Source organism: Callithrix jacchus, chromosome 3, assembly GCF_049354715.1.
Source record: "Callithrix jacchus isolate 240 chromosome 3, calJac240_pri, whole genome shotgun sequence".
Classification (NCBI taxonomy): Eukaryota; Metazoa; Chordata; class Mammalia; order Primates; family Cebidae; genus Callithrix; species Callithrix jacchus.
The window spans coordinates 122492182-122516501 of record NC_133504.1 but is presented as its reverse complement, the minus strand read 5'-3'; the positions used below and the strand labels follow the sequence as shown (position 1 = coordinate 122516501).

The 24320-nt window shown below is 36.9% G+C and overlaps 1 protein-coding gene and 1 long non-coding RNA gene across 23 annotated transcripts in view; one reads left to right on the top strand and one right to left on the bottom strand.

Annotated features, from left to right (window-relative positions):
• Positions 1-61: 61 nt before the first annotated feature.
• On the top strand, positions 62-24262 carry LOC118152271 (uncharacterized). The gene is made up of 4 exons (XR_004740868.3): positions 62-209; positions 17028-17133; positions 22190-22335; positions 24006-24262. It is a non-coding gene; the product is annotated as an uncharacterized LOC118152271 (long non-coding RNA).
• G3BP2 (G3BP stress granule assembly factor 2) overlaps positions 8657-24320 on the bottom strand; it is an 88771-nt gene continuing 73107 nt past the window's right edge. For 12 of the 22 annotated variants that reach the window (XM_035293538.3, XM_035293537.3, XM_078367071.1 and 9 more), the window contains 10 exons: positions 23548-23629; positions 22618-22791; positions 21743-21833; positions 20573-20675; positions 19881-20061; positions 18811-18909; positions 14174-14276; positions 12902-13030; positions 12224-12342; positions 8657-11582 (listed from right to left, as the gene is read on the bottom strand). In XM_035293538.3, coding sequence (XP_035149429.1) covers positions 11310-11582; positions 12224-12342; positions 12902-13030; positions 14174-14276; positions 18811-18909; positions 19881-20061; positions 20573-20675; positions 21743-21833; positions 22618-22791; positions 23548-23629 — 1354 coding nt within the window. In that variant the 3' untranslated portion in view covers positions 8657-11309. The remainder of the gene's footprint in view (positions 11583-12223; positions 12343-12901; positions 13031-14173; positions 14277-18810; positions 18910-19880; positions 20062-20572; positions 20676-21742; positions 21834-22617; positions 22792-23547; positions 23630-24320) is intronic. The other 10 variants (XM_078367074.1, XM_035293547.3, XM_078367075.1 and 7 more) reach the window with 1 other exon arrangement.

Below are 24320 nucleotides of genomic sequence, written 5' to 3'. Positions count from 1 at the left end.
GACGAGCCCTGTCGTCACGAGCCATGATTGGCTAAGGGCCAACCACCCAGCCCCTTCACCTAGGGCTCGGCCCAGGTTCTGCTCCCTTACGCGCAGAGGCCCTGCGTCCCCAAACGCCTTGGTTCTCGCCAGGAGGCGCCTTTCTTCCTTCGCGGGGGGCAGGAGGCGATTGTGGCGCCCACTGCGAAGACTATGCAGAGTGCGATAAGGTGTCCCTCACAGTCATGCCGCTGGGGCGGGGAGGAGGGTGGGAGCCGGGCGCCCTGAGTCGCGAAGGCGCGGCCTGACCGCGATTCCATGCTTTCCTGGAAATCTGAGCCAGGTAGGAGATGACGGTGACAGTCTAGGAGGTGACTGATTAGTAGGCGAGGCAAGGTGGAAGGCAGGTAGGTGATGACAGACCTGACCTTAGGAGGGACCCTGGGGAGGCCAGTCTGGCCATTGAAAGTGAGGGAAAACACTTTGAGATGGAGGAAGGGGAAGGGGGCGTGAATGGAATGAGGAAAGCGCTGGGATGGCTGAGGATCTGGAAGGCTTGCACAACACCCACATACGGCACCCCATATGGGATGGAGTTGGGGCTTGCGATAAAACTTGCCTTAAATGCAAAAATGCGGCTCAATCCATGACTGAGCAAGACTAGTAGGTCAGAATCATGCACAGGCTTAAGTCACCCAGGAACAAGGCTTTCCCCATTTTCAAGGGATCTGAGGCAGCGAGGAAGCCATAAGGCCAGTAAAATAACACTTTTTAATCATGATAACTAAACGTTTCATAATCATTTTGGTCTCTACACTACTTTGATTTAGGGAATAGAGTGTCCTGGATAGCGGGCACATGTCTACATTATACCCTAGTCAACCTTAAGGTATTAGTAATTAATGTTAAGGTATTCATTCTTTCTCGTACATTAAGAAATAGACATTCTCTTTATAGTCTTTTGTGAGTTTGGTTAGTTTGCATTAATCTCCCAGTGGTTAATTACCTTGGTCAAACTGCTTAAAATCTAGTTCCTGAACATTAGCAATCATCTCTTAAATTACTCTCCACAACAATCATTTTCTACATATCTTGACGTCCAAAAACAATGTGCTTGGGCCATTTTCTTGCCCATCATCCAGTAATGCCTCCCGAAAGCCACTCACTTAGGCTCCATGAGATCCTGATTGATGAGTTTTTGGCATCAGCTCAATTGAGTCACCAAGTGAAAGGGCCATAAAATCTGTAGACTACAAAAGGTTCTTAATTATCAGTATATTGTAGAACATGCAACTATGAATACATTTCCCCATTTTGTTACGAAAATGGACTGACTCACTTTGAAGTTTTAAGATTCTTTGATGGGAGGACATTTGCTAAAACTGGTAGTTTAATGACCTGATTACTATATTAAAAGATTATGAAGACTAGATTTGAAAACCTACAGTATAATGTGCCACTTATTTTGCCAAGTTGATTGAATATGTACCACACCAACATCTATACCATAGTGGTTGTGACCATAGGAATCCATTCCTCAAATATTAAAAATAGTATATATTCTTTCCTACTTAGATAACTGTGGCAATCAATAAAATAGTTTACACTCTTTGTTTGCACTGGTAACATGCCTCTTATTACCCTTATTTTTCATTTCCTTCTAGCCTCACCCCATTCCTCTGTTCATCCTCATAGCAAAACTACAGAAAAAGTCAGTGTTCATTAGTTCCATTTCTGATCTCCAGTCCTCTCTTGGGCTTCATCCTTATTACTTCATTGAAATAGTTCTTACAAAGTCACTATGACCTACATCCTGCCAAAGACATCTGTGGTGGAGATTACTAGCTACTCACAATAAGCTGATTCCTCTTTTGCCTGTATGCATGGCTTATTTTTTGCAACCTCCATGAAAGTTGGGGATGCTATGTGATTAAATTCAAGCCAGTGGAATATGAGATGTGTATGTTCCCATTCCTGGCCCATAAAAATCTAGCGCTCATGAGCCTCCATGCTCTTTTCCCCTTTTAGTTGGTTAAATTAGAGATGACTCTGTGATCTTGAAGCTACCTATTGAAGTTGGTAGAGTCTTCTTTCCCGTGTCCCTAAACAGCTAAGTGGAGGGAGGGCCAGACCACTTGCCTTTTCGCTGCCACTCTAATACTTTTTTTTTTTTTGAGACAGTCTCACTCTGTCACCCAGGCTGGAGTGCAGTAGCATGATCTCGGCTTGCTGCAACCTCCGCATCCTGGGTGCAAGCAATTCTCTGCCTCAGTCTCCCAAGTAGCTGAGATTACAGGCACTTTACCACACCCAGCTAAGTTTTGTATTTTTAGTAGAGACGGAGTTTCACCATGTTGGCCAGGCTGGTCTTGAACTCATGACCTCATGATCCACCCGCCTTGGCCTCCCAAAGTGCTGGGATTACAGGTGTGAGCCGCCTCACCCGGCCTACTTTTTATGGGAAGGGGAGAAAAAACTATTGTATCTGAGCCATTAGACATTTTGGGACCTATTTATTATAGCACTTAGCCCACTCTAATTCACTTGCTATTTTATTTGAACTTTTAGCAGCATTTGACACAACTGCCTATTCTTTCCTTCTGATAAACTCTTGAAACTTGGCTTTCCATGACACCAATACTTATATTTTGTCTCCTTGTTTTCTTTGTGTGCTCCTCTCCTGTACTATAATCCTAAATTTTGGAAGTACATCAGCCTTTTCTCTTAAGTGATCTCATTTAATCCAAAGGCTGCAAAGATCTATTTGCACCATTCACAGCACAGACTTCTCAGAACTCCAGAATCACACATTTAATTGCCTGACATTTCTTCTTGGCTATCCAACTGGCATGTGAAACTTAACATAGCTAAAATAGAACTGTTGATTTCCCTCCTCAATCCACTTCTCCTCTTTCCCTATGAGTACCCGTAGCCTTCCATCCTAGCTGCCCCAAAACCCTATGAGTCACCCTTGACTATTCCCTCCCTCACATTCAAAATACAACCCCTAAGCAACTTTTATAGGTTCTGTCTCTAAAACATCTTATTAGCTGACCACTAACCGCTGTATATCCATTGCTACAACCCTTAACCAAGCTACCATCACCTGTCACGTGACAGCTCTTCCTAATTCAGATCACATCAACGTTCAGATCTCCACAATCCCAAAAGTAAAATTGAAAATACAAGGCCACCCTCAATTTAGCTCTACCTACCACTTAATATCTACCTACCTCTTAATATCATCTGCATTATCATTAGAGCCATACTGGCCTTCTTATTGCCGTTTAAGATACCAAGCTCCTTCCAAAAACAGGGCCTCCGAATTTTCACTTGGAACACTCTACCCCTAGGTTTACTCATGGCTGCCTTCTCTGCAAATCTTAGGTATACCTCTTTTCATTACCATTCTCGGTAGAACAGCCCCAACTCCAGTCACTATTCATCCTCTACTAGTTCTACTCCAATTAGCCATGTGATCTTGAATAGCCAACCCTACTGTGCCTGAGTTAACCCTTCTATAAATCGTACTTCTCTCATAGGATTACCATTAGAATCAAATAGGTTGTATTCTGCCCAGGACAAATCAGAACTGAAATTAACATGCTTGCTGCCTCTCTCCTTCAAAATACAAATCCTAATGGTAGGTGATGTCTGCTGTACTGCCAGCCACCATCTAGGCAAGTTTCTGGCACATACTCAGTGCTAATATTCATTGATGGCTATACAAGTTCTCACATCTTTCACATATATGTGTTACTTTATTATGTTTGCCTTGAAACACTAAGTCATTCCAAGTCACCTTCCAATGAAATCTCTCACAGCTGCTTTCTGTTCCAAAAAGCTTGTCACTGTGTCAGGCAGTTTTTTTGTTGTTTTTAACCTCTCCAAGCTATAGTTCACCTCTTAAAAAACAAAAAGAGAGTTATCAGAATAAAAGGTATAATGTATATAAAATGACAGATCATCAAAAAATATTCCTTTTTTCAATTCATAAACACAGTATTCAACATCTATTAACTTCTGTTCCAAGTCTCCACTCTGCCTTATTACTTAATACTGTGCTTCCTCAATTAATTCCTGATTAAGGGATCCTTAATTTTAGGCCTGCTAGTATGGAGACTGAGTTTATGATTTTCTAAAATAAAGCCAGGATAAACATGCATTGCATTCAAAGTACAAATTCCTGGTGTTTAAAACCCCTTTTCTAAAATTAGTCATTCTGAGGTTGATTTTATAGCCTTTTATTTTTGAGACAAGGTCTCGCTCTGTTGTCCAGGCTGGACACCAAGTCCTGGGCTCAAGTGATCCTCCAACATCAGCCTCCTGAGTAGATGAGACCACGGGCATGTGCTAACATGCTTGGTTAATTTATTTTTTGTGGAGACCATGTCTCTCCATGTTGCCCAGACTGGTCTTAAATTCCTAGGCTCAAGTTTCCTTCCTGCTTCAGCCTCCCAATGTGCTAAGATTACAGGTGTGAGCCACCATGCCTGGCCTGTGTCACCCTTTAAAGCAGATTGACACTTTGACAATCCATCATTCAAATTGCCTCATATTATAGTATCCTGAGCCTCCATATCTTTGGCTGTAAACAAGTACACTTAGCTTGCTTAAATTAAACCAGATGCTATTTCTCTCCCTCAGATGTAACAGTCCTAGACTATAAAATCTTATCAGTTCTGCTTCCATTCTTGTTATTGTACCACCTATTTTCAGTACAGCATATTTTATCACTCCAAATCTTTTTTCTTTAATGGCTTTCTATGGCAATTAGAAAAAAAGAAATCCAAATAAACTCCTTACCCTGGCTTACGATCTTGGGAGAATCCTGTCTTCTACGTCACCTCTTATCTTACTACTCTGCCATTCCTTGACTCACTCCATCCAGCCTTTTTCATTTACCCTCCAAATTTTTCCAGTTTTATATAATGCATTAGCTAGTCCTTATGGTGGCATGCACCTGCATTAAATGTCAACTCTAGAATGGGTGACTGGGGAACACCTGTCTCAAGTTGTCACTGAGAGGCTTTGTATTATCTTAATGTTCTACATCACATTTACAGCTACTTCTCCATTATCAAGTAACTACTCTCTGGGAGACCAATGGCCTATTCATGTATCCTTAACATCAAGAACATGTCCTAGTGTAGAGTTCCTAGTGCACAGAGGTGCTTAATAAACAATGTTCAATGGTTGATCTTCACTAGAACAATGAACTATCTAAAACATATCTGAAAGAAAAAATATGTATGCCAAGTCATTTATAGTAACCATCTATGGGCTACATTATGGGAGTTCATTATTTTGGATCATCTGTGTTTTCCATCATGTGCAGATATATTTGTTTTTAATTGTGGTAAAATATATATATTTCATGTATCATTTTCAAAATAAAAAAGGCATAAGTCAAGGGAGCCAAACATAACGTACAAAGTTACAAACACTCCTAGTTAGACTGATCTTTTCACTTCTTACATAAAAATCCCATAAAGCTTTTCTCAAGCACTCCCGTCCTTCCTTTAATGCTTTTTTCCCCTTGTGTTCCCATCCTTCACATAACATTTTACTTCTGCAATTATACAAGTGAGGAACTTCAGATTCTTCTTTCATACCACCATTTCCCTCACCAAGACCTGGACATTTTACCTTCAAATCTTCCAAATGCATCAACTTTAGGTTTCTAACACTGCCACTCTAGTCTAAGCTATCATAGCTCTTGACTGAAGTATTGCAACATCCCTTTACCTGGTCTACTCCCATTCATTATTGAACTCCTTCAATTTGTTTATTCTGTAGCAAGAGACATTTCAAAATAGAAATCCTGTCACTCATTACCTTCCTCCTACACCTACCTACCTGCCAAAAATCACCAACTTCCCCACTGCATTTGGTTGGGATAAAGACCTGTGAGGCCAACTACTCTTTCCCCTAGCTACCCATCTAAACACGCACCCAATTTCTCCACAGGGCTTCAGGGGCCTTTTTGAGTAGTATTTTGTTTAATCATTTCACTTTTATTTTCTTTTTTGAGATGGGGTTTCGCTCTTGTTGCCCAGGCTAGAGTGCAATGGTGCAATCTCAGCTCACTGCAATCTCTGCCTGCTAGGTTCAAGTGATTCTTCTACCTCAGCATCTTCAGTAGCTGGGGTTACGGGTATGTGCCACCATGCCAGGCTAATTTTTTGTAGTTTCAGTAGAGACCGGGTTTCACCATGTTCATCAGGCCAGTCTTGAACTCTTGACCTCAGGTGATCCACCCACACCCCCACCTCAGCCTCTCAGAGTGCTAGGATTACAGGCATGAGCCACCGCACCTGGCCTAATTATTTCTTAGTAGCACCTAGAACAGTGCCTGTTATTTTAAAGTTCAGTAGTTAATGAACTGAATGAGACAGTGTAAGTTAGAATAACAGGAACAAGTCTTGTGGCAGGGAAAATAAAGGAGGAGGGAGCCAGAGAAAGTACTGAATGTTAAAGATGAGATTTCAAACATTTCTAGACTGATTAAATCAGAAAAAGAGATGTTCATCATTACAGAGCCAGGAATACACAGGTTAAGTTGCACAGAAAAAAACCATACATTGTTTTGGACTTGCCAATTTTGAATTATCAAAAGGGAACTGACTAAAATGGTATTTAAAAAGACACGTTTTTGGAACACAGGGTAGGTAGACAGTAGAAATGCAATTGAGTCAGTAACAGCTAACACTAGCCACATGGTGGTTCACACCTGTAATCCCAGCACTTTGGGAGGCCGAGGTGGGTGAATCATCTGAGATCAGGAGTTCGTGACCAGCCTGGCCAACATAGTGAAACCTTGTCTCTACTAAAAACACAAAAATTATCCTGGTGTGGTGGCAGGCACCTGTAATCTTGGCTATTTGGGAGGCTGAGGCAGGAGAAATGCTGGAATCCAGGAGGCAGAGGCTGCAGTGAGCTGAGATCAAACCATTGCACTCCAGCCTGACCAACAGCCACAAGACTCCATCTCAAGAAAAGCAAAACAAAACAATAACAACGAAAAAAAACAGGTAACACCATTGTAGGTGCTTTACATGCTAACTCTCTGAGTCCTCACAATCACCCATCTCATTTCACAAATGAGGTAACAGGCACAGAAAAACACTTACCATTGAATGGTGGAGCTGCCATCCAAGCCCAGGCTGTCTCCAAATTTCTGCTCTTGACCATCATACAGTATCTGGAATTGACTGAGTGGATAATATATTGAACCCAATGTAGTGCCTGGCCTAAATAAAACCACCCAGAGAAATTTTGTGGGGAAAACAGACGAGACAGAAGGAACTAGTAGGGTATGGTGACAATAGAAAAACAGGACCAGTTAAAAGAATAATGTCACAAAAGTGAAAGCATTTCAAGGGGGCAGCCAGCTTTACCAAATGTTAAGAGGTCAAAGACAAAGATCAGTTAATTTGGCAAATAACAGAAGGCTAGTAATGTTTCTGTTAATGCTTAATTCTGAATCAGTACTTACTTTGCCAAATATTTGATAATGCTAAAAACATTTTAAAAATTTTTTTAAATTCTAGACTTCTATTTCTGAAGCATGTAAAACATGTGTACATGTACTACATAAACAGTTACAGTCCTTATTTATCAAAAACTGCCAGAAATTCATAATTTAGGAATTTGACTTAATGTTGCAAATTATTTTCTATGTGAATGTACTTAAATCACAAATTTCTTTCATGACTTAAACTGTTTATCCAGTAATTTTAAGTAAATTAGAGGGCTGGCATCAAACTGATCAAAACAGTCTTCTAGCTAGGAAGTCTTATGAACACAAAATTAAAAAAAAAATCAAGGGTCTTTATTGATCTGTAGGTAAAATATAAATTATGATGAACAACTCAACCTCTTGCATGGCTAAGATTTTCAAATATGTTGTTCCATATTAATTCCCGGGACCAAGTAATAATTTGCTGTTTCAAATTTGAACCTATTTTCAACAGTGTGGGATATACATTTTATTCCATCCATAGCCAGTTAGATAAATTATATTATAACTAAAAGTCAGTTTACAAAAGGTTTAATTCTTCCTTCCCCACTAAGATTAAGCAATAGTTATTCTGGTTTCTCCCCAGTACAAATTTGTGAAGACTGATTTAGGAATCTTAAAGTGTTATTAATGTCAGGTAAAATTCAAATGTATCATCCCGTTTAGGTTCTAAAATTACACGCTTTAGGACCTCATTTTTCATTGAAAGCATGACTAAGTATGGCTGATTACATCAATATTCTTGCAGAGCTTAATAAATTAGTTTCAGTTTCTGAACTTGAGTCATGTCCATAACTTCAGGTAACCTCAATCTTCTCATCCCTTCCTTTCTCCTTTCCTTGTGAGATACAAGGCAGAAATACTTTAGAAAATCCAAAATTGTAGTCTACTTTAAATCATTCTCACTGTTCTTACTACTTATTATTCTCTTCTAACATTCAACCTGTATACCAGCTGTCTAACTGGACTGGGGTAGATCTCTTACAATGATCAAGTGTTACTTAAATGTTTTACTTTTTTCATATATCAAATTTCACAAATAAATTGTTCTAAAACCCAACTTCTTATTATTCCCACTTAGTCTGTATGAAATGCAACTGGGAGAAAACATCTGGGGACATAAGAACTATAGATTAAATTAGGGACATAGATAAATGCTGCAGACATCAGTAGTTTATTGTTTAGTCCAAACACATTCAAAATGGAAACTCAAAATACTTTCCACCTGAAACAATTAAACTAGATTCTACTAGCATATAATGCTTAACACATTACAGCAATAAAGATGGTAATCCATTGTCTTCTATACCTACTAAAGCCAAGATGGTAAAGCCAATTTGGTTGCAATAGTGTCATAAGGATAGAATATTACCATCAAAAAATAAAACAAAAATCAGCAAATAACAGTAATGGTAGATGAATATTTTTACTCTGGTTCACTGAAAAGAGGACAAAATGTTAAAAGTCCACAGTACTGCAGGTGAACAATCACCATGTAAACTTCTCCATATGATGTTTTAATGTTTTATTCATGGTATGTAAAGACTGAAGCTGAATGGCTCTTTGCTCTACTTTTCTATTACACTTAACATTTGTCATTACTTTTGGTGCCAGAACAGTTTTCATGGATGGCAGGGCAATATCCTGAATTGGAAATTTTATATATGTGTATATATAAAAAATGGGAAATAGAAATAGAAGAATAGAGGAAAATATGCTTGGGGCGAAAAAAACATTGACAATAAAACAGCTGCTTCTTTGAAAGTAGTATTAATAAAGGCTTCAAAACTCCAAAGTAATTTTCTGGTAAGAACTTCAAGTACTATACATCAGAAAGTATAAAACTGTTTCAAACAAACAAACAAAAAAAGAATCCTTAAGCCCCCCAAAATGGAAACGATGAAAATCTGCGTCCCCAAAATATATCCAATAGTGCAAGACTTTTCCTCAAACATGGAAGACCTCATTCAAAGGGGAAAAAAGAGACAGATTTTACTCATATTGCCCAGTACATAAAAAACAAAATACATCCATCATTTGCTAGTTTACTAAATAGCAAACAGTTGCATAATTCAGAACCAATTTGCTATGTCAAGTGCATATCTTGTTTGTTTTACAAAGATAGAACGGAGAAGTCTTCCATGCTAATGAGCAGCTTTAAGTGGTCACACTTATTTACCTCACTTCCTGCCTGAAACATCAGAAACTGGTATTTACTGATTGCTCCAAGTATAAAATTGGATAAGCTTTGCCATACTTGTGGTTTACTGGAACTTGCTATAAAGACAGACAATAATCCAGCAGCTACAAACTTTGCTCACAGAATTGTTTAAAGATTCATGTAAAAATAAAAGATGTCGTCCCAGACTTAAATTCAGGAGCCACTCGGGTGCTGACATCAGTTCAAGAATTGTGCAAAATGAATGACAGTTCCCTGCCCCCCAAATAGAAAATGCAAACACTTAAGAGCTGCTGTTCTTTTCTCTGAAAATTGCAGTATCCTCACTTCAGGCTTACTTGCCATTTATGGAATCTGACTGCTTTTAAAATGTCACTAAAAATGTACATCAAGCTGACTGACATTTCCAAGCGCTGAAGTGATACGTTTCAACGTCCACATTCTAGCCAAGAGAAAAGTCAACTAGACACTTACTCAAATAACTGACTTCCTCCTTCCCTCTCCCCACAAACACACAGGACTCCCTCCCTCCCACAGAGAACACAAAGTTGTTAACTAAAGAACAAGATAAATAATATGCTAGTCCATTTTACTGATTTTAAAGATACTGCAATTTTTATACATTTCGATGATTTTTCAACATTTTGCAGCTGTTTGGCTTTGCAGCACAGCAATTCATACACTATACTGTACAAAATTACCAGCAAGACTGGAATGATGTATTAATAGAAGGCACCATCATGCTTATTACATTACCAGAGAACAAAAATACAGTAAGACAATTATCACTGTACACAGCTTAAAGAAAGGAAAAAGGGGAGGAGGAGTGTGTTGAGCAGCCAGCCATCCCTGTACTGAAGAGGGGCAGGTAGAAAAATCTTAGATATGGAGCTACTAAATCTGGTCTAATAGTCAAGACCATAGCATTTGAAGTTCTATTTTTTGTTATTTAGTTCATAACTAAAATGATTTCCTTCTGGAATATACTTGTAGTCTTGTTAAGGTTTATGTGTACACACGCTGGTCACAGCAAGCAGATAAAATGCCCTCATCATTTCACAAACTATTCTCTACTGGAAAAGAAGATGAAAGATTTTTTTCCCTGTTGCCACCTGTTGCAGATGTCAATGTTAATGAGTTCAGAGTACCCATTAGTGCATTTTGATGAGTGCATAATAAGTTTCTGTTGGTTTGTATTTTTGAGGGGAGCCAAGAAAAAAGGCAAGATTCTCCAATTGCACAAATTGCACTATTTGTATTCCCAAAATTAACAGGCAGAAACAGTAACACTTAAACAAAATGTGCAGCAGAAGATTTTTTTTGACTCAAAGGACCTGAATTCAGTGGGCATGTCCTTTTAAGTTCACTTTGTCGTAGATAGTTTAAAATATGGTCAGTTCTCAGTCCTTAATTCTCCAAGTCTAGATTTATAAATTAACAATGTGAATCCTGTTGTGAAACTGGGGTAATAATGTCCACCTCAATTTAACTGATAACCAAAAGATGCTTTTCACATCAAAGAAATGATCAAAAAGGCTGTGTCACATTCCAAAGCCAAAAAAAAAATTAACAAGAATGCAAACACGATGAATATTGTACCACTGCCAAGACTATGCCAACAGTGGAGCTTCAGCGACGCTGTCCTGTGAAGCGGCCTTCCATTTGCCCGGTTCCTCTTCCAGAGCCAAGTTTCTGTGCCATGCCACCTCTTGGAGGAGGTCCTCTTCCATCACGATCACGCATCATTCCGCCACCCACAATTCCACGGGGACCACCAGGACCTCGATCATTGCGCCTAATATCCCTGCGATCATCACCACCACCTCTGGTTTCTCGCTCTCTTGCAGCTCTTGTTTTTTTCTCTTCCACATTTAAACGTACTTCTCCTCGAAACATAATCGGCTTTATAAAAGAGGAGAAAAATATTTACATGGGCAAGTTAGACAGCAATAGAAATGTATTACTCTGAACAGATAAGTTAGATAAGCGTAACCCCCCATCCCACCCCACTCCACTAGAGACAAGGTCTCAGCTATAACCTAGGCTGGTGAACAGCCAGTGGCACAATCATGGCTCACTGCAGACATGACATCCCGGGCACAAGTGATCCTCCCACCTTAGCCTCCTGAGTAGCTGGGATAATAATAGGTGTCCACCACCACAGCCAGCTACTTTTTCTTTTTGGTAGATATGATGTCTCATTGTTGCCCAGGCTGGTCTTGAACTCTGCTAGGGTCAAGCAATCCTTCTGCCATAACTTCCCAAAGTGCTGAGATTACAAGTGTGAGCCACTATAACCTACGAAAATTCTTAACATGCAATCTCTCCCACCTTTTTCAGCAAAGCAAGTAACAAAATTTAAATAATCCACATCTTAAAGACTTTAAAACTGCTAACAAATCTTTATTCACTGCATAAATACTCTTTAATAATTAACTATTTTTAGCTTTACTATTAAAAGATTCTCTATGGTTTTTAAATACCCCAAATTAATATATACAACAGAAATAATAGTCTTGAAATATGCCCTTTAAATCACTTACTTTCGCGATTAAGATTCTCTGAACTGGTTCAGAGTCATCAAAAACCACAAAACCAAAATTTGGAAGCTTTCCCCCAACACCCTTGGTATTGATGCGAAGTTCCACAACGTTTCCAAAACCTGTGAAAATATATATTACATCAAGAGTTAAATATTTTTAACAGAATACTTTGATGGCTGTAATTGTTCAGGATGAATAATCTTATCTCCTTGATCCATTTTAAAAGAAAACTCGCAAGCTTCCACACACAGTGATAGCTAAGGTACATTTATTCAAGCAGGCAGTCACCTAAGATACCAAGTAGCCTGCCTGCCTTTCTGCATCTTTGTTACTCCTTTCAAAAGTAAAGTTAACTGCATAATTTGGAAAGACAATGTAGTTTCTCCTAATATATTGACCCATTTGCCAAATGAATCCTTTATCTCTGAATTTATGACTGATTTATCCAGTCTGATTTATCTTCTAAACTCTGTTGAGCCAGACCAAGTCAACACTAAGCAGTCACGGAGAAACATCTGATATAGTCATCTACTCCCTTCCTCTCAATTGAGGTGAGACTGGTAGCTGGACACAGTATAGAGAGAAACATTTTTTAAAAAGTAGTTATTGAAAAAGCTCTATATGCTTCTTGCTTAATTTAAAATGATTTAAAAACTTACAGCAAAATAAATCACTTACTCATGAAGAATTCTTTCAGTTCATTTTCATCAATATCATGTGGCAAGTTACCAACAAAAAGTTGATGACTATCTGGATAGCGAATTATTCTACGGTTGTCAGAGTCATTCTGTTCCATATCTCCTCTGCCTGAAAAGAGAAATAGAACAGATATTAAAGTTTACAATATCATAAAAACTACTTCAAAGGAATGAATGTAAAAATCACTTACTATTGATATTCCTGTTTTAGCTTAATAAGACTAGGTGAGCTTCTTGAAAAAGAGGCAAAAGTACCTATTATTAGTAGGTTAGAAAACAGCATGACACTAAAATGTAAAGTGAGGACAATGACTAGGTTGCTAAAATAGCTTCTTCTAGATCTACTAGACTGATTATACAAAAATCAAGTATTAGTATTACAGGTATTCCTCCTTAACCAAACTGCTGCCATCACCCAGGAGCCAAGCAGACTTCAGATAGTGAGGTACAGACTACTAAATATTTGCTTAGTCTTTTGAAATTCAAAATTATTTGGCTATATGACATTACAGCAAAATCAATAAATTTTAACAGCAATTATCACATTTATGTAGTCTATACATTTTAAGTGTATATGTATATAGATATAAATAAAATCTTATTTGACTCTCTCAATAACACAGAACACAGTGAGGCATACACAAGAATAATTTGTGTAATGTTTGACACAAAAGCTCAGAATTTAAGGTCTCACTCAAGATCCTAAGTTTAATCAGTGACAAATTTACAACTTCTAGTTTACTTTAAAAAACAAAAAACATTGTAAATGTGATAGTCACTATCTCCATCTCTCCCATCTCCTTTCAAAAGCAATCTAAAAATTCTTATACAGTTCAAATAAAGGTATTACATGTATAGCTAACTATGTAAACAAGTCAAAAATCATGGCAACTTACTTAAAAATCAAAATAAGAATCTAGGTGTGCTTACTGTTTATCTGTGAAGAGACAGTGCTAAGAGAGTAGGTTACTGGCAGCTTGGTTTTGAATTCTTAAAACCAGTGACAATAACCAAATAAATTTTAAGTCTTTTACTCCTTCAAAACATGTCTCCATTGCATGTCAACCAATCCTCCCTAAAAACTGGTTATTCACCACAGATACTATTTTAGCAGGTTGCTCACATCACATCTTTAAGCAATTTGATACTATACAGGTCTGTGTACAGAACACATCATAGTTTTTGGGTTTTTTTAAAGTTCAGTCTTTTCCAACCCTACAAATGTTAAATGCTAAAGGCAGAGCTGACTCACCTGGTCTTGGTCCTCTAGGAGGGAAACCAGGTCGTTCTCTAGGTCGCTGTTCACGCACACGAGGTGGCTGAGATTGAACTTCTGGTTTAGCTTCAACTCTTGGCTAAAATATAAAGGAAAAAACACATTGTAAAAAACACTCCACAGGAGAAAAATCAACTAAAGCAACTAACAAGTCTCTAGTAGACATAATGATAGCTTTAAGTTTAGAATGTTTTTAACATAGTGTCCTATGTATATGAAAAATAAATTTTTATCAAGATATTCTGTACCAATCTAGGACTGTAGGTAGCTTTTGTTTTCCCACTCAAGGCTGTATAACTCACAATAAGATGCTTTTTACAGTTATATTTTTTCATTAAAGTTGTATCAATACTGAAATAGCATAAAAAGTATTGCTACCAAAAAAAAAAAAAAATCACAAAAATGCAAGATGAACCACTCCATGTAAATAAACAAAATTAAAAGCCATCTTTATCTTAAGACAAAAATCCATAACACATAATTTCTGAAAATCTAGTTTGCTGTCCTTCAAATGTAATAGTGCTCATTAGTATTGCCTAAATCTCTGCCCATAATCTTAAAATCAGTATTTTTGTAGTTCAAAGTATAAAAATTAGCTTGCTCTAACACCTAAAATTGCTACCTTAAGTTAAAATGCATGCTAAAAAGATAACAGAAACTTATAGAAACCTGTATGTAGCAACTCAGATAGTCAAACTCCTTTAACTCCCTACTGTTCTTTCTTAAGAGAAAAATACACATTTGAAGTATTGGCCCCAGTGATTTTCCCTAACTAGGAGGCTGGGAGTAATAGAACAGCTTAAGATGCCTACCAAAAGTTTCTGCCAACTGCTGAATTAAACATATAATTATTTTTAAAACAAAATTACATTGGCATCTGCTATTACCTTTCCCTCAAGACAACAGCTTTTTCAGTATTCCCAACTTCCTCGGACCTTCTACTACCCAAATATTTATGGTCCAAGGAGACACAAAATAAGATGAACCTACAAAGGATGCTGAAAATACCCAACAGGATATGGAAAACATGTCCTCAAATCAGAAAGCTAGTAATTTCAGTTCCATATTTAAAGATGGTCATCTCTGAGGACCTCAGTCCATGCAGTGGCTCAAATTCTTTAATTATACAACAGATAGTGTAATTTACAAGGACAAATTTTGATACAAAAATGCTTCTTTCAAAAATGAGAATTTAATGTAAATGATTTCAGCCACTGTTACCAAAAAAGAGATATTAACTCCTTTGCTAACAGTTTAACAGAGCTTGCCTGCCTCTTCCCAAATTCTGTTTCTTTGTATCAATGTCCCATTTCCCTCAATATGAAGTTGTTTACCATATTCTATGATTCTACAGTTATGAGTTATTTTAACTCTCTCCAGTTTTTAAAAAATTATTTATATGTATTTACTCTTATAAGATCCATATCTTTTATTTTTTTCAGAGAGATATGGTCTTACTCTACTGCCCAGGCTCAAGTGCAGTGGCACAATCTTAGTTCACTATAACCTCAAATTCCTGGGCTCAAGTGATCCTCCTGCCTCAGCCTCCCAAGTAGCTGAGACTACAGGCATGCTGTGCCTGGGCCCATATCTTATTTTTACATCACCCAAAGAACCAAGCACAATGCTATTAGACATAGATGTTCAGTAACTACTGGTTTAAATTAAATTACATTTTTAGTTCTCTGATCCAAAACATGCAGGATAATGTGCTATGTCTACTTAAGGATACTTAAGTTAACAGCTCTGAGGCCACTGCTATCTATATTTGGAGTTTAATTCTACATAATAATTTGATGCAAAATGTGATGCTGAAAAAGGCAGTTATTTAGAAACTTCAGCTAAGGGGGTCTAAAAGCATACTTCATTATGAATGTAAAACAGAATCAGAGAATAAATGTACTCTGTTAAATTTTAATGAAGCTAGTGTATTACTGGCAATTAATAAAAATAGCAAATGTACCTTTATTACAAAATTTAAGAAAAACCTTAGACTCATCCAATCCAAATGTTATCAAAGAACTTGAGGCCCTGATCTTGACTGATTTAAATTCTTTTCAAAACAGATGATCAAAACACAAGTAACTACAGGTAGCAAAATAAAGTTCTTCCTTTTCCTTTAAGGATGAAAATTAAAAACAGATAAAGTTAAATATTAATAATTTCCAACATCTTACAAATAATTCATGCCATTGATTTAGGAATCTGACTTTAGATATCTGATGATGCCAGTTCAAGAAAAATACAACAACAAAAAGCTACCAATGTCCCCTTCAGTAACTGATTGACATATGTTAACTAAGCCAGCTGCATACTTATGACTCTTCACATCTCCAGTTTCATGATTAAAACTAGTTTTTCTGAACAGATAAAATGGCCAATATGCCACACAGTACTATGAGGGCTTTAAAATTAATTCCATGCAACCAGAAAGTATGATCAAATGACAAACCCACAAATGAAGGTCAAACAGAATATGAAATAAGTACAGAATCATCAAATTAAGTCAATAAAAGCAGGTATAACCACAAATAATAAGCCCTTCAATTAAACATAAGCTATTTAAGGTGAACTAGTCAATTTCCAGACAAAATCCTTTTTCAAGAAATTAACTTACCTACTTCTAAGTTAATGCCTACCAATACCCTGGAATTAATTTCCATAACCTATGTTCAAAGTACAAGGAAATGAATACTACACAAAAGGTAAAATTGAAGGATTATTAAATCAAGTAGAAATATCATGAATCCATTTTACGTATAGCCTAGAGATTAGAACGTTCTTTTAAAGTTTAAATTCTAAACATTTAAAATTTTTGTTTTATTAACAGGGTGGCATAGGAAATACAACTTCATTTCCTACAACTTGAAAACTAACTTCAAAAATACTCAAACTAAGGAAAACTACTAAAGATATATATGAAGGTATTTTTCTGGGTAAGAGACACGTCTTTGATATAATCCTCTTTGATGTAAATACAGCTAAGATAAATACATAACTCTTCAGCAACGTGCTGGAGAACTGTATAAGGTTTACATGAGGCGGAGCACAGTGGCTCACTCCTGTAATCCCAGCATTTTGGGAGGGCAAGGCGGGTGGATCACTTGAGGGCAGGAGTTCGAGACCAGCCCAGCCAACATGGCGAAACCCCCTCCTTACTAAAAATACAAAAATTAGCCAGGCATGGTGGCAGGCACCTATAATCCCAGCTATTCAGGAGGCTGAGGCAGGTGAATCACTTGAGCTGGGGAGGCAGAGGTTGCAGTGAGCAAAGATAGTGCCACTGCCACCACACTCCAGCCTGGGCTACAGAACGAGACGCTGTCTCAAAAAAATAAACGTTTACATGAGTCACATATGGACTCATGTCCAACTGCATGACTTCAAAGCCCACCCCTACTATGCACACGACTGTGAGTTACTCTAGGCCTCAATTTTTCTATCTCTAAAATAGAAATAATGGTACTCACCCTAAGAGGGTGGTTGTGAGGATTCACTGAGAATAAAAAGTGCTTCACACAATGCTTGCCACATATCAAAGGCATAAGAACTAGCTATTTTAACTTTTAACTGTTTAAACTCTCTGAAATGAAATAATCCAAAGGTTCCAAATCCAAATCTGATAGGAAATGAAGATTTCAGAAGGGCCAAAAGTCATTTATTGGGTCTCCAGATGGGCTGAAAAGCACACACAATACTGAGGATTTTCTTTGTTAAATGGAACTCTGGGTAGCCATCTTACATAAGGGTAATCACATATTTCCTGAATATCCAAATAAAAACAAAGAAAGTATCATGGGCACATTCTACTTTTATGTAGCTGATCACGTGTCCTAACACCAGAAAAACTATAAAACTTGCTACCTTTAAAACCTCAAAATTTCACTGTTTAGAACCTATAAAAGACATTTATACATTAACATTTTAAGCATAAATTTTCTAGTGGAATGAAGTTTAATGCCAAATACAGGGCAAAAAAATTGGACACCCTTTATATGCTGATAAACTTAATTAGAATTTAGTTCATTCTCAACTAAATGTAACAAACTTCTTAGGTAGGCAGTGTCTTATTTTCACATTTTTGAAAGCTCTGAAATGGTAAGATGACAAACAGACAAAAAGCAGAATACTAGAATGATCAGTTAAGGTGAACACTACAGTCATAAGTTGGTACAGGCTTCAATTAAGTGGTGTGAACCATGTACACACCGAGAGCTTAGGCAGCGTATGTTAAAAAGTTTTGTTTTCTTTTTAAAAATGATTCTGTATTACGCCACACTACTTTGTGCTTCTCCGAATTTCTTACCTAAAATATTTTTGCTGAAGCTTTTTAAAAAGGAACATTCTGTTATTTTAAGAAGCCTTTTAAATGACAATACTGCATATTGGTAAAAACCAACTTAATCTGTATTTCACACACCCAAACCCCAAATACCACCTATATAGATGATGAATGGAGATTTGACATTTAAAGTGGGTGCACTGACATTTAATACAAGTTTTTTGTATATTTAATCCATAATTTCTGATTGACTCATTTTAAAAAGTATTTAAAAAATAAGCAGTTGGCAATGTAACAAGGATACAATCCAATGTGTTCACAGATTGGTTACCTGTGAGACTGGTGCTTTAACATGGGGTGGAATTCCAGAGGAAGAAACAGTACCACTAGGAGGCAGGTTTTTACTGGTCACTGAAGCCCAGGAGAAAGCCTGCAGGAAATGCAACAAACCTAGACTACTAATCATGGAAAACCACCAACATTCCTACAGGGAAACTTCCAAATATATATTTTCTTTTCATTTCTAAACTATTGCTCTATATTGGAAGACTCCTAAAAGAAAGGCACACACACACATGCCAGTCTATGTGCCAGCTTTCAAAATCTCATTATGCAAGCTTACTTATAACTATTTTGTCTGACTACTAAATAAAACCACAAGCAAGTTCCTGCATACTCTAGATGAGCAAGTGGCAAACAAAACCACTAACATGCTAGAAAAATCTGAACCTAATGAACCAATTTATTTCTCCTTTGGGGGTGAGACAGGGTGTGTGATGGTGTTAAAGGGAGAGGGAAGGTTAGGAAAGAAGAGAGTATTAGCTGGAAACTCTGACATTCACAAATTGAACAAAGAATCTCCTATCACTACCCAAATATACTTTAACCTTCGACTTTGAAGAAAGATAAAAGAAGTTTTAGGTAGGCTTACATGATACACTAAGGGTGTCACTCATCTTTCCAAGATAGTTTAATTGGTGTAGAAAGGAAACTGATCCCATTTAAACCACAAACAACGGGTATCTCTTCTTTTAATTATAGACCAACTTGTTTAAGTTGGGAAACTGCATGACTCCTGGTGCATCTGTGCTCAGAGAATTTAATACAGAATGAAAGAACAACTGACAGCCTTATACATGGATTCAAATAATTTCATATAAGTTACTAAACACTGCATACAGACAAGCATTCATCTTAAGTTATAAATTTCACTCTTAGAGGAGTATATTGCGGGGCAGGGAAACAAAATTTTCTCAGGATAACAAAAAAAACCCCACAGCTTATTTCATATACATAATTTACTCAACAATTTAACATTAATAGAACAAAGGCCATACTTGATTAATGGCACCAAATTTGAACATGTGATGTTGTAAGTCTAAAGAGTTCCTTTGATCTAACCTTTGGTGGTTCTTGTGGCAGAGAAACAGGTTCTGCCGGAGGAGGAGTAGCAGACTTCTCCTCTAATTCTTCTAAGTTCTTCTCCTCCACTTGTGGTTTCAGCTCTTCAGTCTTTGTTTCAGATTCTGGCTCAGGTTCAGGTTCATGAGAGGATTCTTCCAAAGGCTCCTCTATGCCATTACTACAATAAAATATTTAGTTCACTTTTTAGTAGGAGTTCAAGTAAGACAAAATTCAATTTCTCTCTAATCCAGTGGGTGTAACTAGTCATATGCCAATAACCTGTCCTAGATCTACAAAATATTCAAAGCAAAATTCCAAAATGAACTGTAAGGCAGAAAGGAATAATATTCTCAAGTAGCAGTTCTTTAACCCCACCATTTAAAAACTGAATTACTAAGAATGTTTACTTTAGTGCTAACTACAAACCTTATTTTATAAAAAGAAAATGCTTACTCTATGTTGTCTTAAACACTACATTTTCAGTAAGGAACCACTATTTTGGTGCAAGCCATATTCAATTTTTAAATAAAACAGTTATTTCCAAATTTCTTGCAAATATACAATAGGTACTCAAATGCTGACCTAATAGGTGGTTTTATCAAAAATTTAGTTCCAGCAATAATTCTAGGAACAAAAACCACCTTGCTGACAGTTTACACCAAATGTAATCTTGCAAATACTATTCTTACGTCACAGGGTGAGCTTCGTAGTAACCACTGTTTGCATTTTCTTGCACAGGTTCAGGAGATGGTTGTCTTTCTTCTTGTTCCTCTTCTACTTCATCTTCTGATTCTGGCAATACATAATACAGCACATCTTTCTTAAAGAGGCTTCACAATTTCTAATGCACATATTTTTAACATGTTTAAGGAAGTGGTATGATAGCACAAAAGAAAATTAGACAATTTTCTTTCTTTTTTTTTGAGATGGGCATCTGACTCTGTTGCCCAGGCTTGAGTGCAGTGGTATGATCTCAGCTCACTGCAACCTCCGCCTTCCAGGTTCAAATAATTCTCCTGCCTCAGCCTCCTGAGTAGCTAGTGTTACAGGTATATACCACCATGCCCAGCTAATTAAAAAAAAAATTTTTTTTTAATAGAGATGGAGGTTCACTGTGTTGGCCAGGCTGGTCTCAAACTTCTGGCCTCAAATGATCTGCCCACCTTGGCCTCCCAAAACACTGGGATTACAGGCATGAGCCAAGGCACTCAGCCAAAAAAACATTTTTCTTTCCTCAAAGGCATTCAACTGCAATATCCCGTTCTCTCAAAAACTGAAAAGTAAGGATGAAGTTTAATATTTATTGTACTCTATTAGAAAAAAAATCTTTTAGTAAGAAAAAGGTAGGAAATAAGTTACATTAAAGGCACAATTTAGTTTCCTTTGTCACATCTATTTAATAGAGCAACAGTGATAAAGAAACTAACCACTGCATGACAATGAAAAATCAATTAAATAATCATGGCATAGCCACAACATGGATGGCCAATAAAGACGTAGTACATTAAAAAAAAAAAAGAGCTTTGAGTCAGTGTGATTCCATATTTATAAAAATACATGTTGCCAAGTATAGAATCCAAACACCTTCTCCAATAGGCACCAAACTTGGTTATCTACAGGGGAGGAGACTGAAGGGAACCTTTTTTCTTGACATCCAAATTTCATATAACTTCAAATAATGGACATCTCTTTATAACAGCAACGGCAACAAAAAGACACCAACAACAAAACAACAAAAGGATGTTTGACTCAGTTACAATAAAGAAGCAAATTTCCTTAAGCTTCATACTTAGAAAAATTAGTCCATCAAGAGTACCAACAGAACCCTTCTATCTTCGTTATCTTCAAAATAACCTCACCTTCATCAAGTTCAGGCTCAGAATCACCAAACACTTCATCTTCATAACGAAACATATCATTGTGAACATAGAATTTATTTGGAACAGATCCCTACAGGAGACAACATTTATTCCATAAATAGCCAGAAATCTGGTATTACATAAAAGAGCAAATTACATGGCATACACAATTTCTCATTTTAATACTAGAGAAATAATTTGGACTCAATATAATTATCCAATGCTGAACATGCTATGCTGTTTACATAAAGTAAAAAGGTCACTCAAAAAAATGTAACAGCAAAACCCACAATTCCTTTTGCACCAACCTAGCAGAACTCAAGAAACAGCTATTTAATAAAAAAGAAACTAACAGAATTTTTCTATTTTGTTTTCAAATGTAATCTTTCAAATATACCTGTACTTTTGTACTATTAATGTAATCTTTTTTTTTTTTTTTTGAGACAGAGTCTCCTCTGTTGCTCGGACTGGAGTGCAGTGGGGCCATCTCAGCTCACTGCAACCTCTGCCCCCCCGGGGTCAAGCGACTCTCCTGCCTCAGCCTCCCAAGTAGCTGCGACTATAGGCGCCCACCACTATAGCTGGGATTACAGGTGACTGCCACTACACCCAGCTAATATTTTCTATATTAATGTAATCTTAATCATCCCTCTGCACACTTGTATCAGTATCTGACTTTAATTCCAAATAGTCAAAGCATATGCATATACACAGACACGCGCGTGCTCTCAAACAAACAGGTCAAACACAAATTTCTCAAAAATAGCACTATGCAAATCTAAACTTATTAGAAGAAACCATTGGACACTTCCAACCAACTAGGAACAGCCAAATTCAATCATATAAATATAAACCAAGTGAAATGAGAAACTTACTTCAGGAGCCAGAACAAAGGTTTGCATAAACTTCCTTTCTGGTTGTCCACTGTTAGACAGCAAACCCATGACCTGGACAACTACTCCATCACTCAAGGTTGCATGAGCATCCACATGACGAATTTTAGTATGACATTCACTGAAGTTCAGAGATAATACTTTGTGGTGTATATCCTTTATTAAGGAAGGAGGAAAAATATAAACTCTTGTGATACTGCATTACCTACACAATATTATTACCTACTCTCACTGATTTCCTTACAACTCTACAATATTAACTACTTAATCCTCCTGCCTGAACTGAATCCGCTGACCATGCTATGCAACACTGCCAGACTGATGCTCCTAAACAAGAAATCCCAACAGCTCTCTGATATTGCACAACAATCTGGCCTTTATGCAGCTTTCTTCCACTTTTCTGTAGTAAGTAGTCATTCTCACAAATTGTGTTGACTGCTCCTTGAATTTACACATAATTTTACTGTGTATTTGCTGATGCTATTTTTTTGGTCTACTTTTAATTTCTTCTTGTTTGATAACACCAAATGTTATAGTCTCACATCCTCTACACAAAGTCTTCCTTCCCTGTTAGGCCACAGGAAACATACATTTCTGTGCATTCCTATAGCATAGGGTTTAGCTCAGATTTGTATAAACTTAGTATACCATCTCCACTATCTCATGTATAGAATACATCAATGACATAAAACATACCATATTCTCCTTTGCAGCTGTCTCAATATAACACCATGTTTCATACAAAAATCATGTTTAAGAACTCAAAGCATGCTTGACATTGATTGTCAAACACAAATGTCAGTTATAACTAACAATCATACTGAAAAAAAATCCATGGACACAAGAAGGCTATTTTTAAAAATCTCCATCTTAACACAAAATTTCTAAACTATACATGAAATTGATACTTACATTTTGGCCATAAACAGCTTCTTGGGGCTTTCCACTAGCATCTACTCCACCATGAACATAGGAAGAATTCCTGCCATAAAATCTGCAAAACCATAATTAATGATTAACACTAAAATGTCAAGAGGCAGTAGAATTCTGATGTCATAAACTAGGATCCGGCTCTGTCACTAATTAGTTGTGTAATCTTGGACAGGTAAGTTGCTTATGGTCTTTAAGTTCAGTTTCCTTGCTAATAAAACAGGAAAAGTAATTACTCCATAGGGTTGTCGTAAGGATTAAATGAGTAATGCACAGAGAATGCTTAGTTTATCTGGCACAGTAAGTAGACAATCATTAGATATTTACATCTAATTCTTATCACATCTATTTTTTGTTAAGTGGAAAATAGGATAGTTTTGACTATTTAGTACATTCTAAATACAGATGCTATAGTAATTGACACTGTTTTTTTTCTTCAGATACAAAGACTCAGCTATCTGGACTTGATTGGGAATCAGAGTTTAATACTATATTCAGATCTCCAAATGAGTACTAACTAAAGGCTTAAAATGTTTAGATTTAAAATAACTGAAATAATTCAGAGACCAAGTCTAAAATCAAAAATTACTCCAACATCTAATTTCTTTTTAATATTTCTGTACTGTTCCTAAGTATATGTGAATTAGTCTTTCTCTGGCATTATCTAAAGCAATTAGAATTAACATCTTTCTGAATTAAGCTCCAAGGTGTGAAGTTAATTTTTTCACAAAGAAAATGCAACTCCGATATCAAAA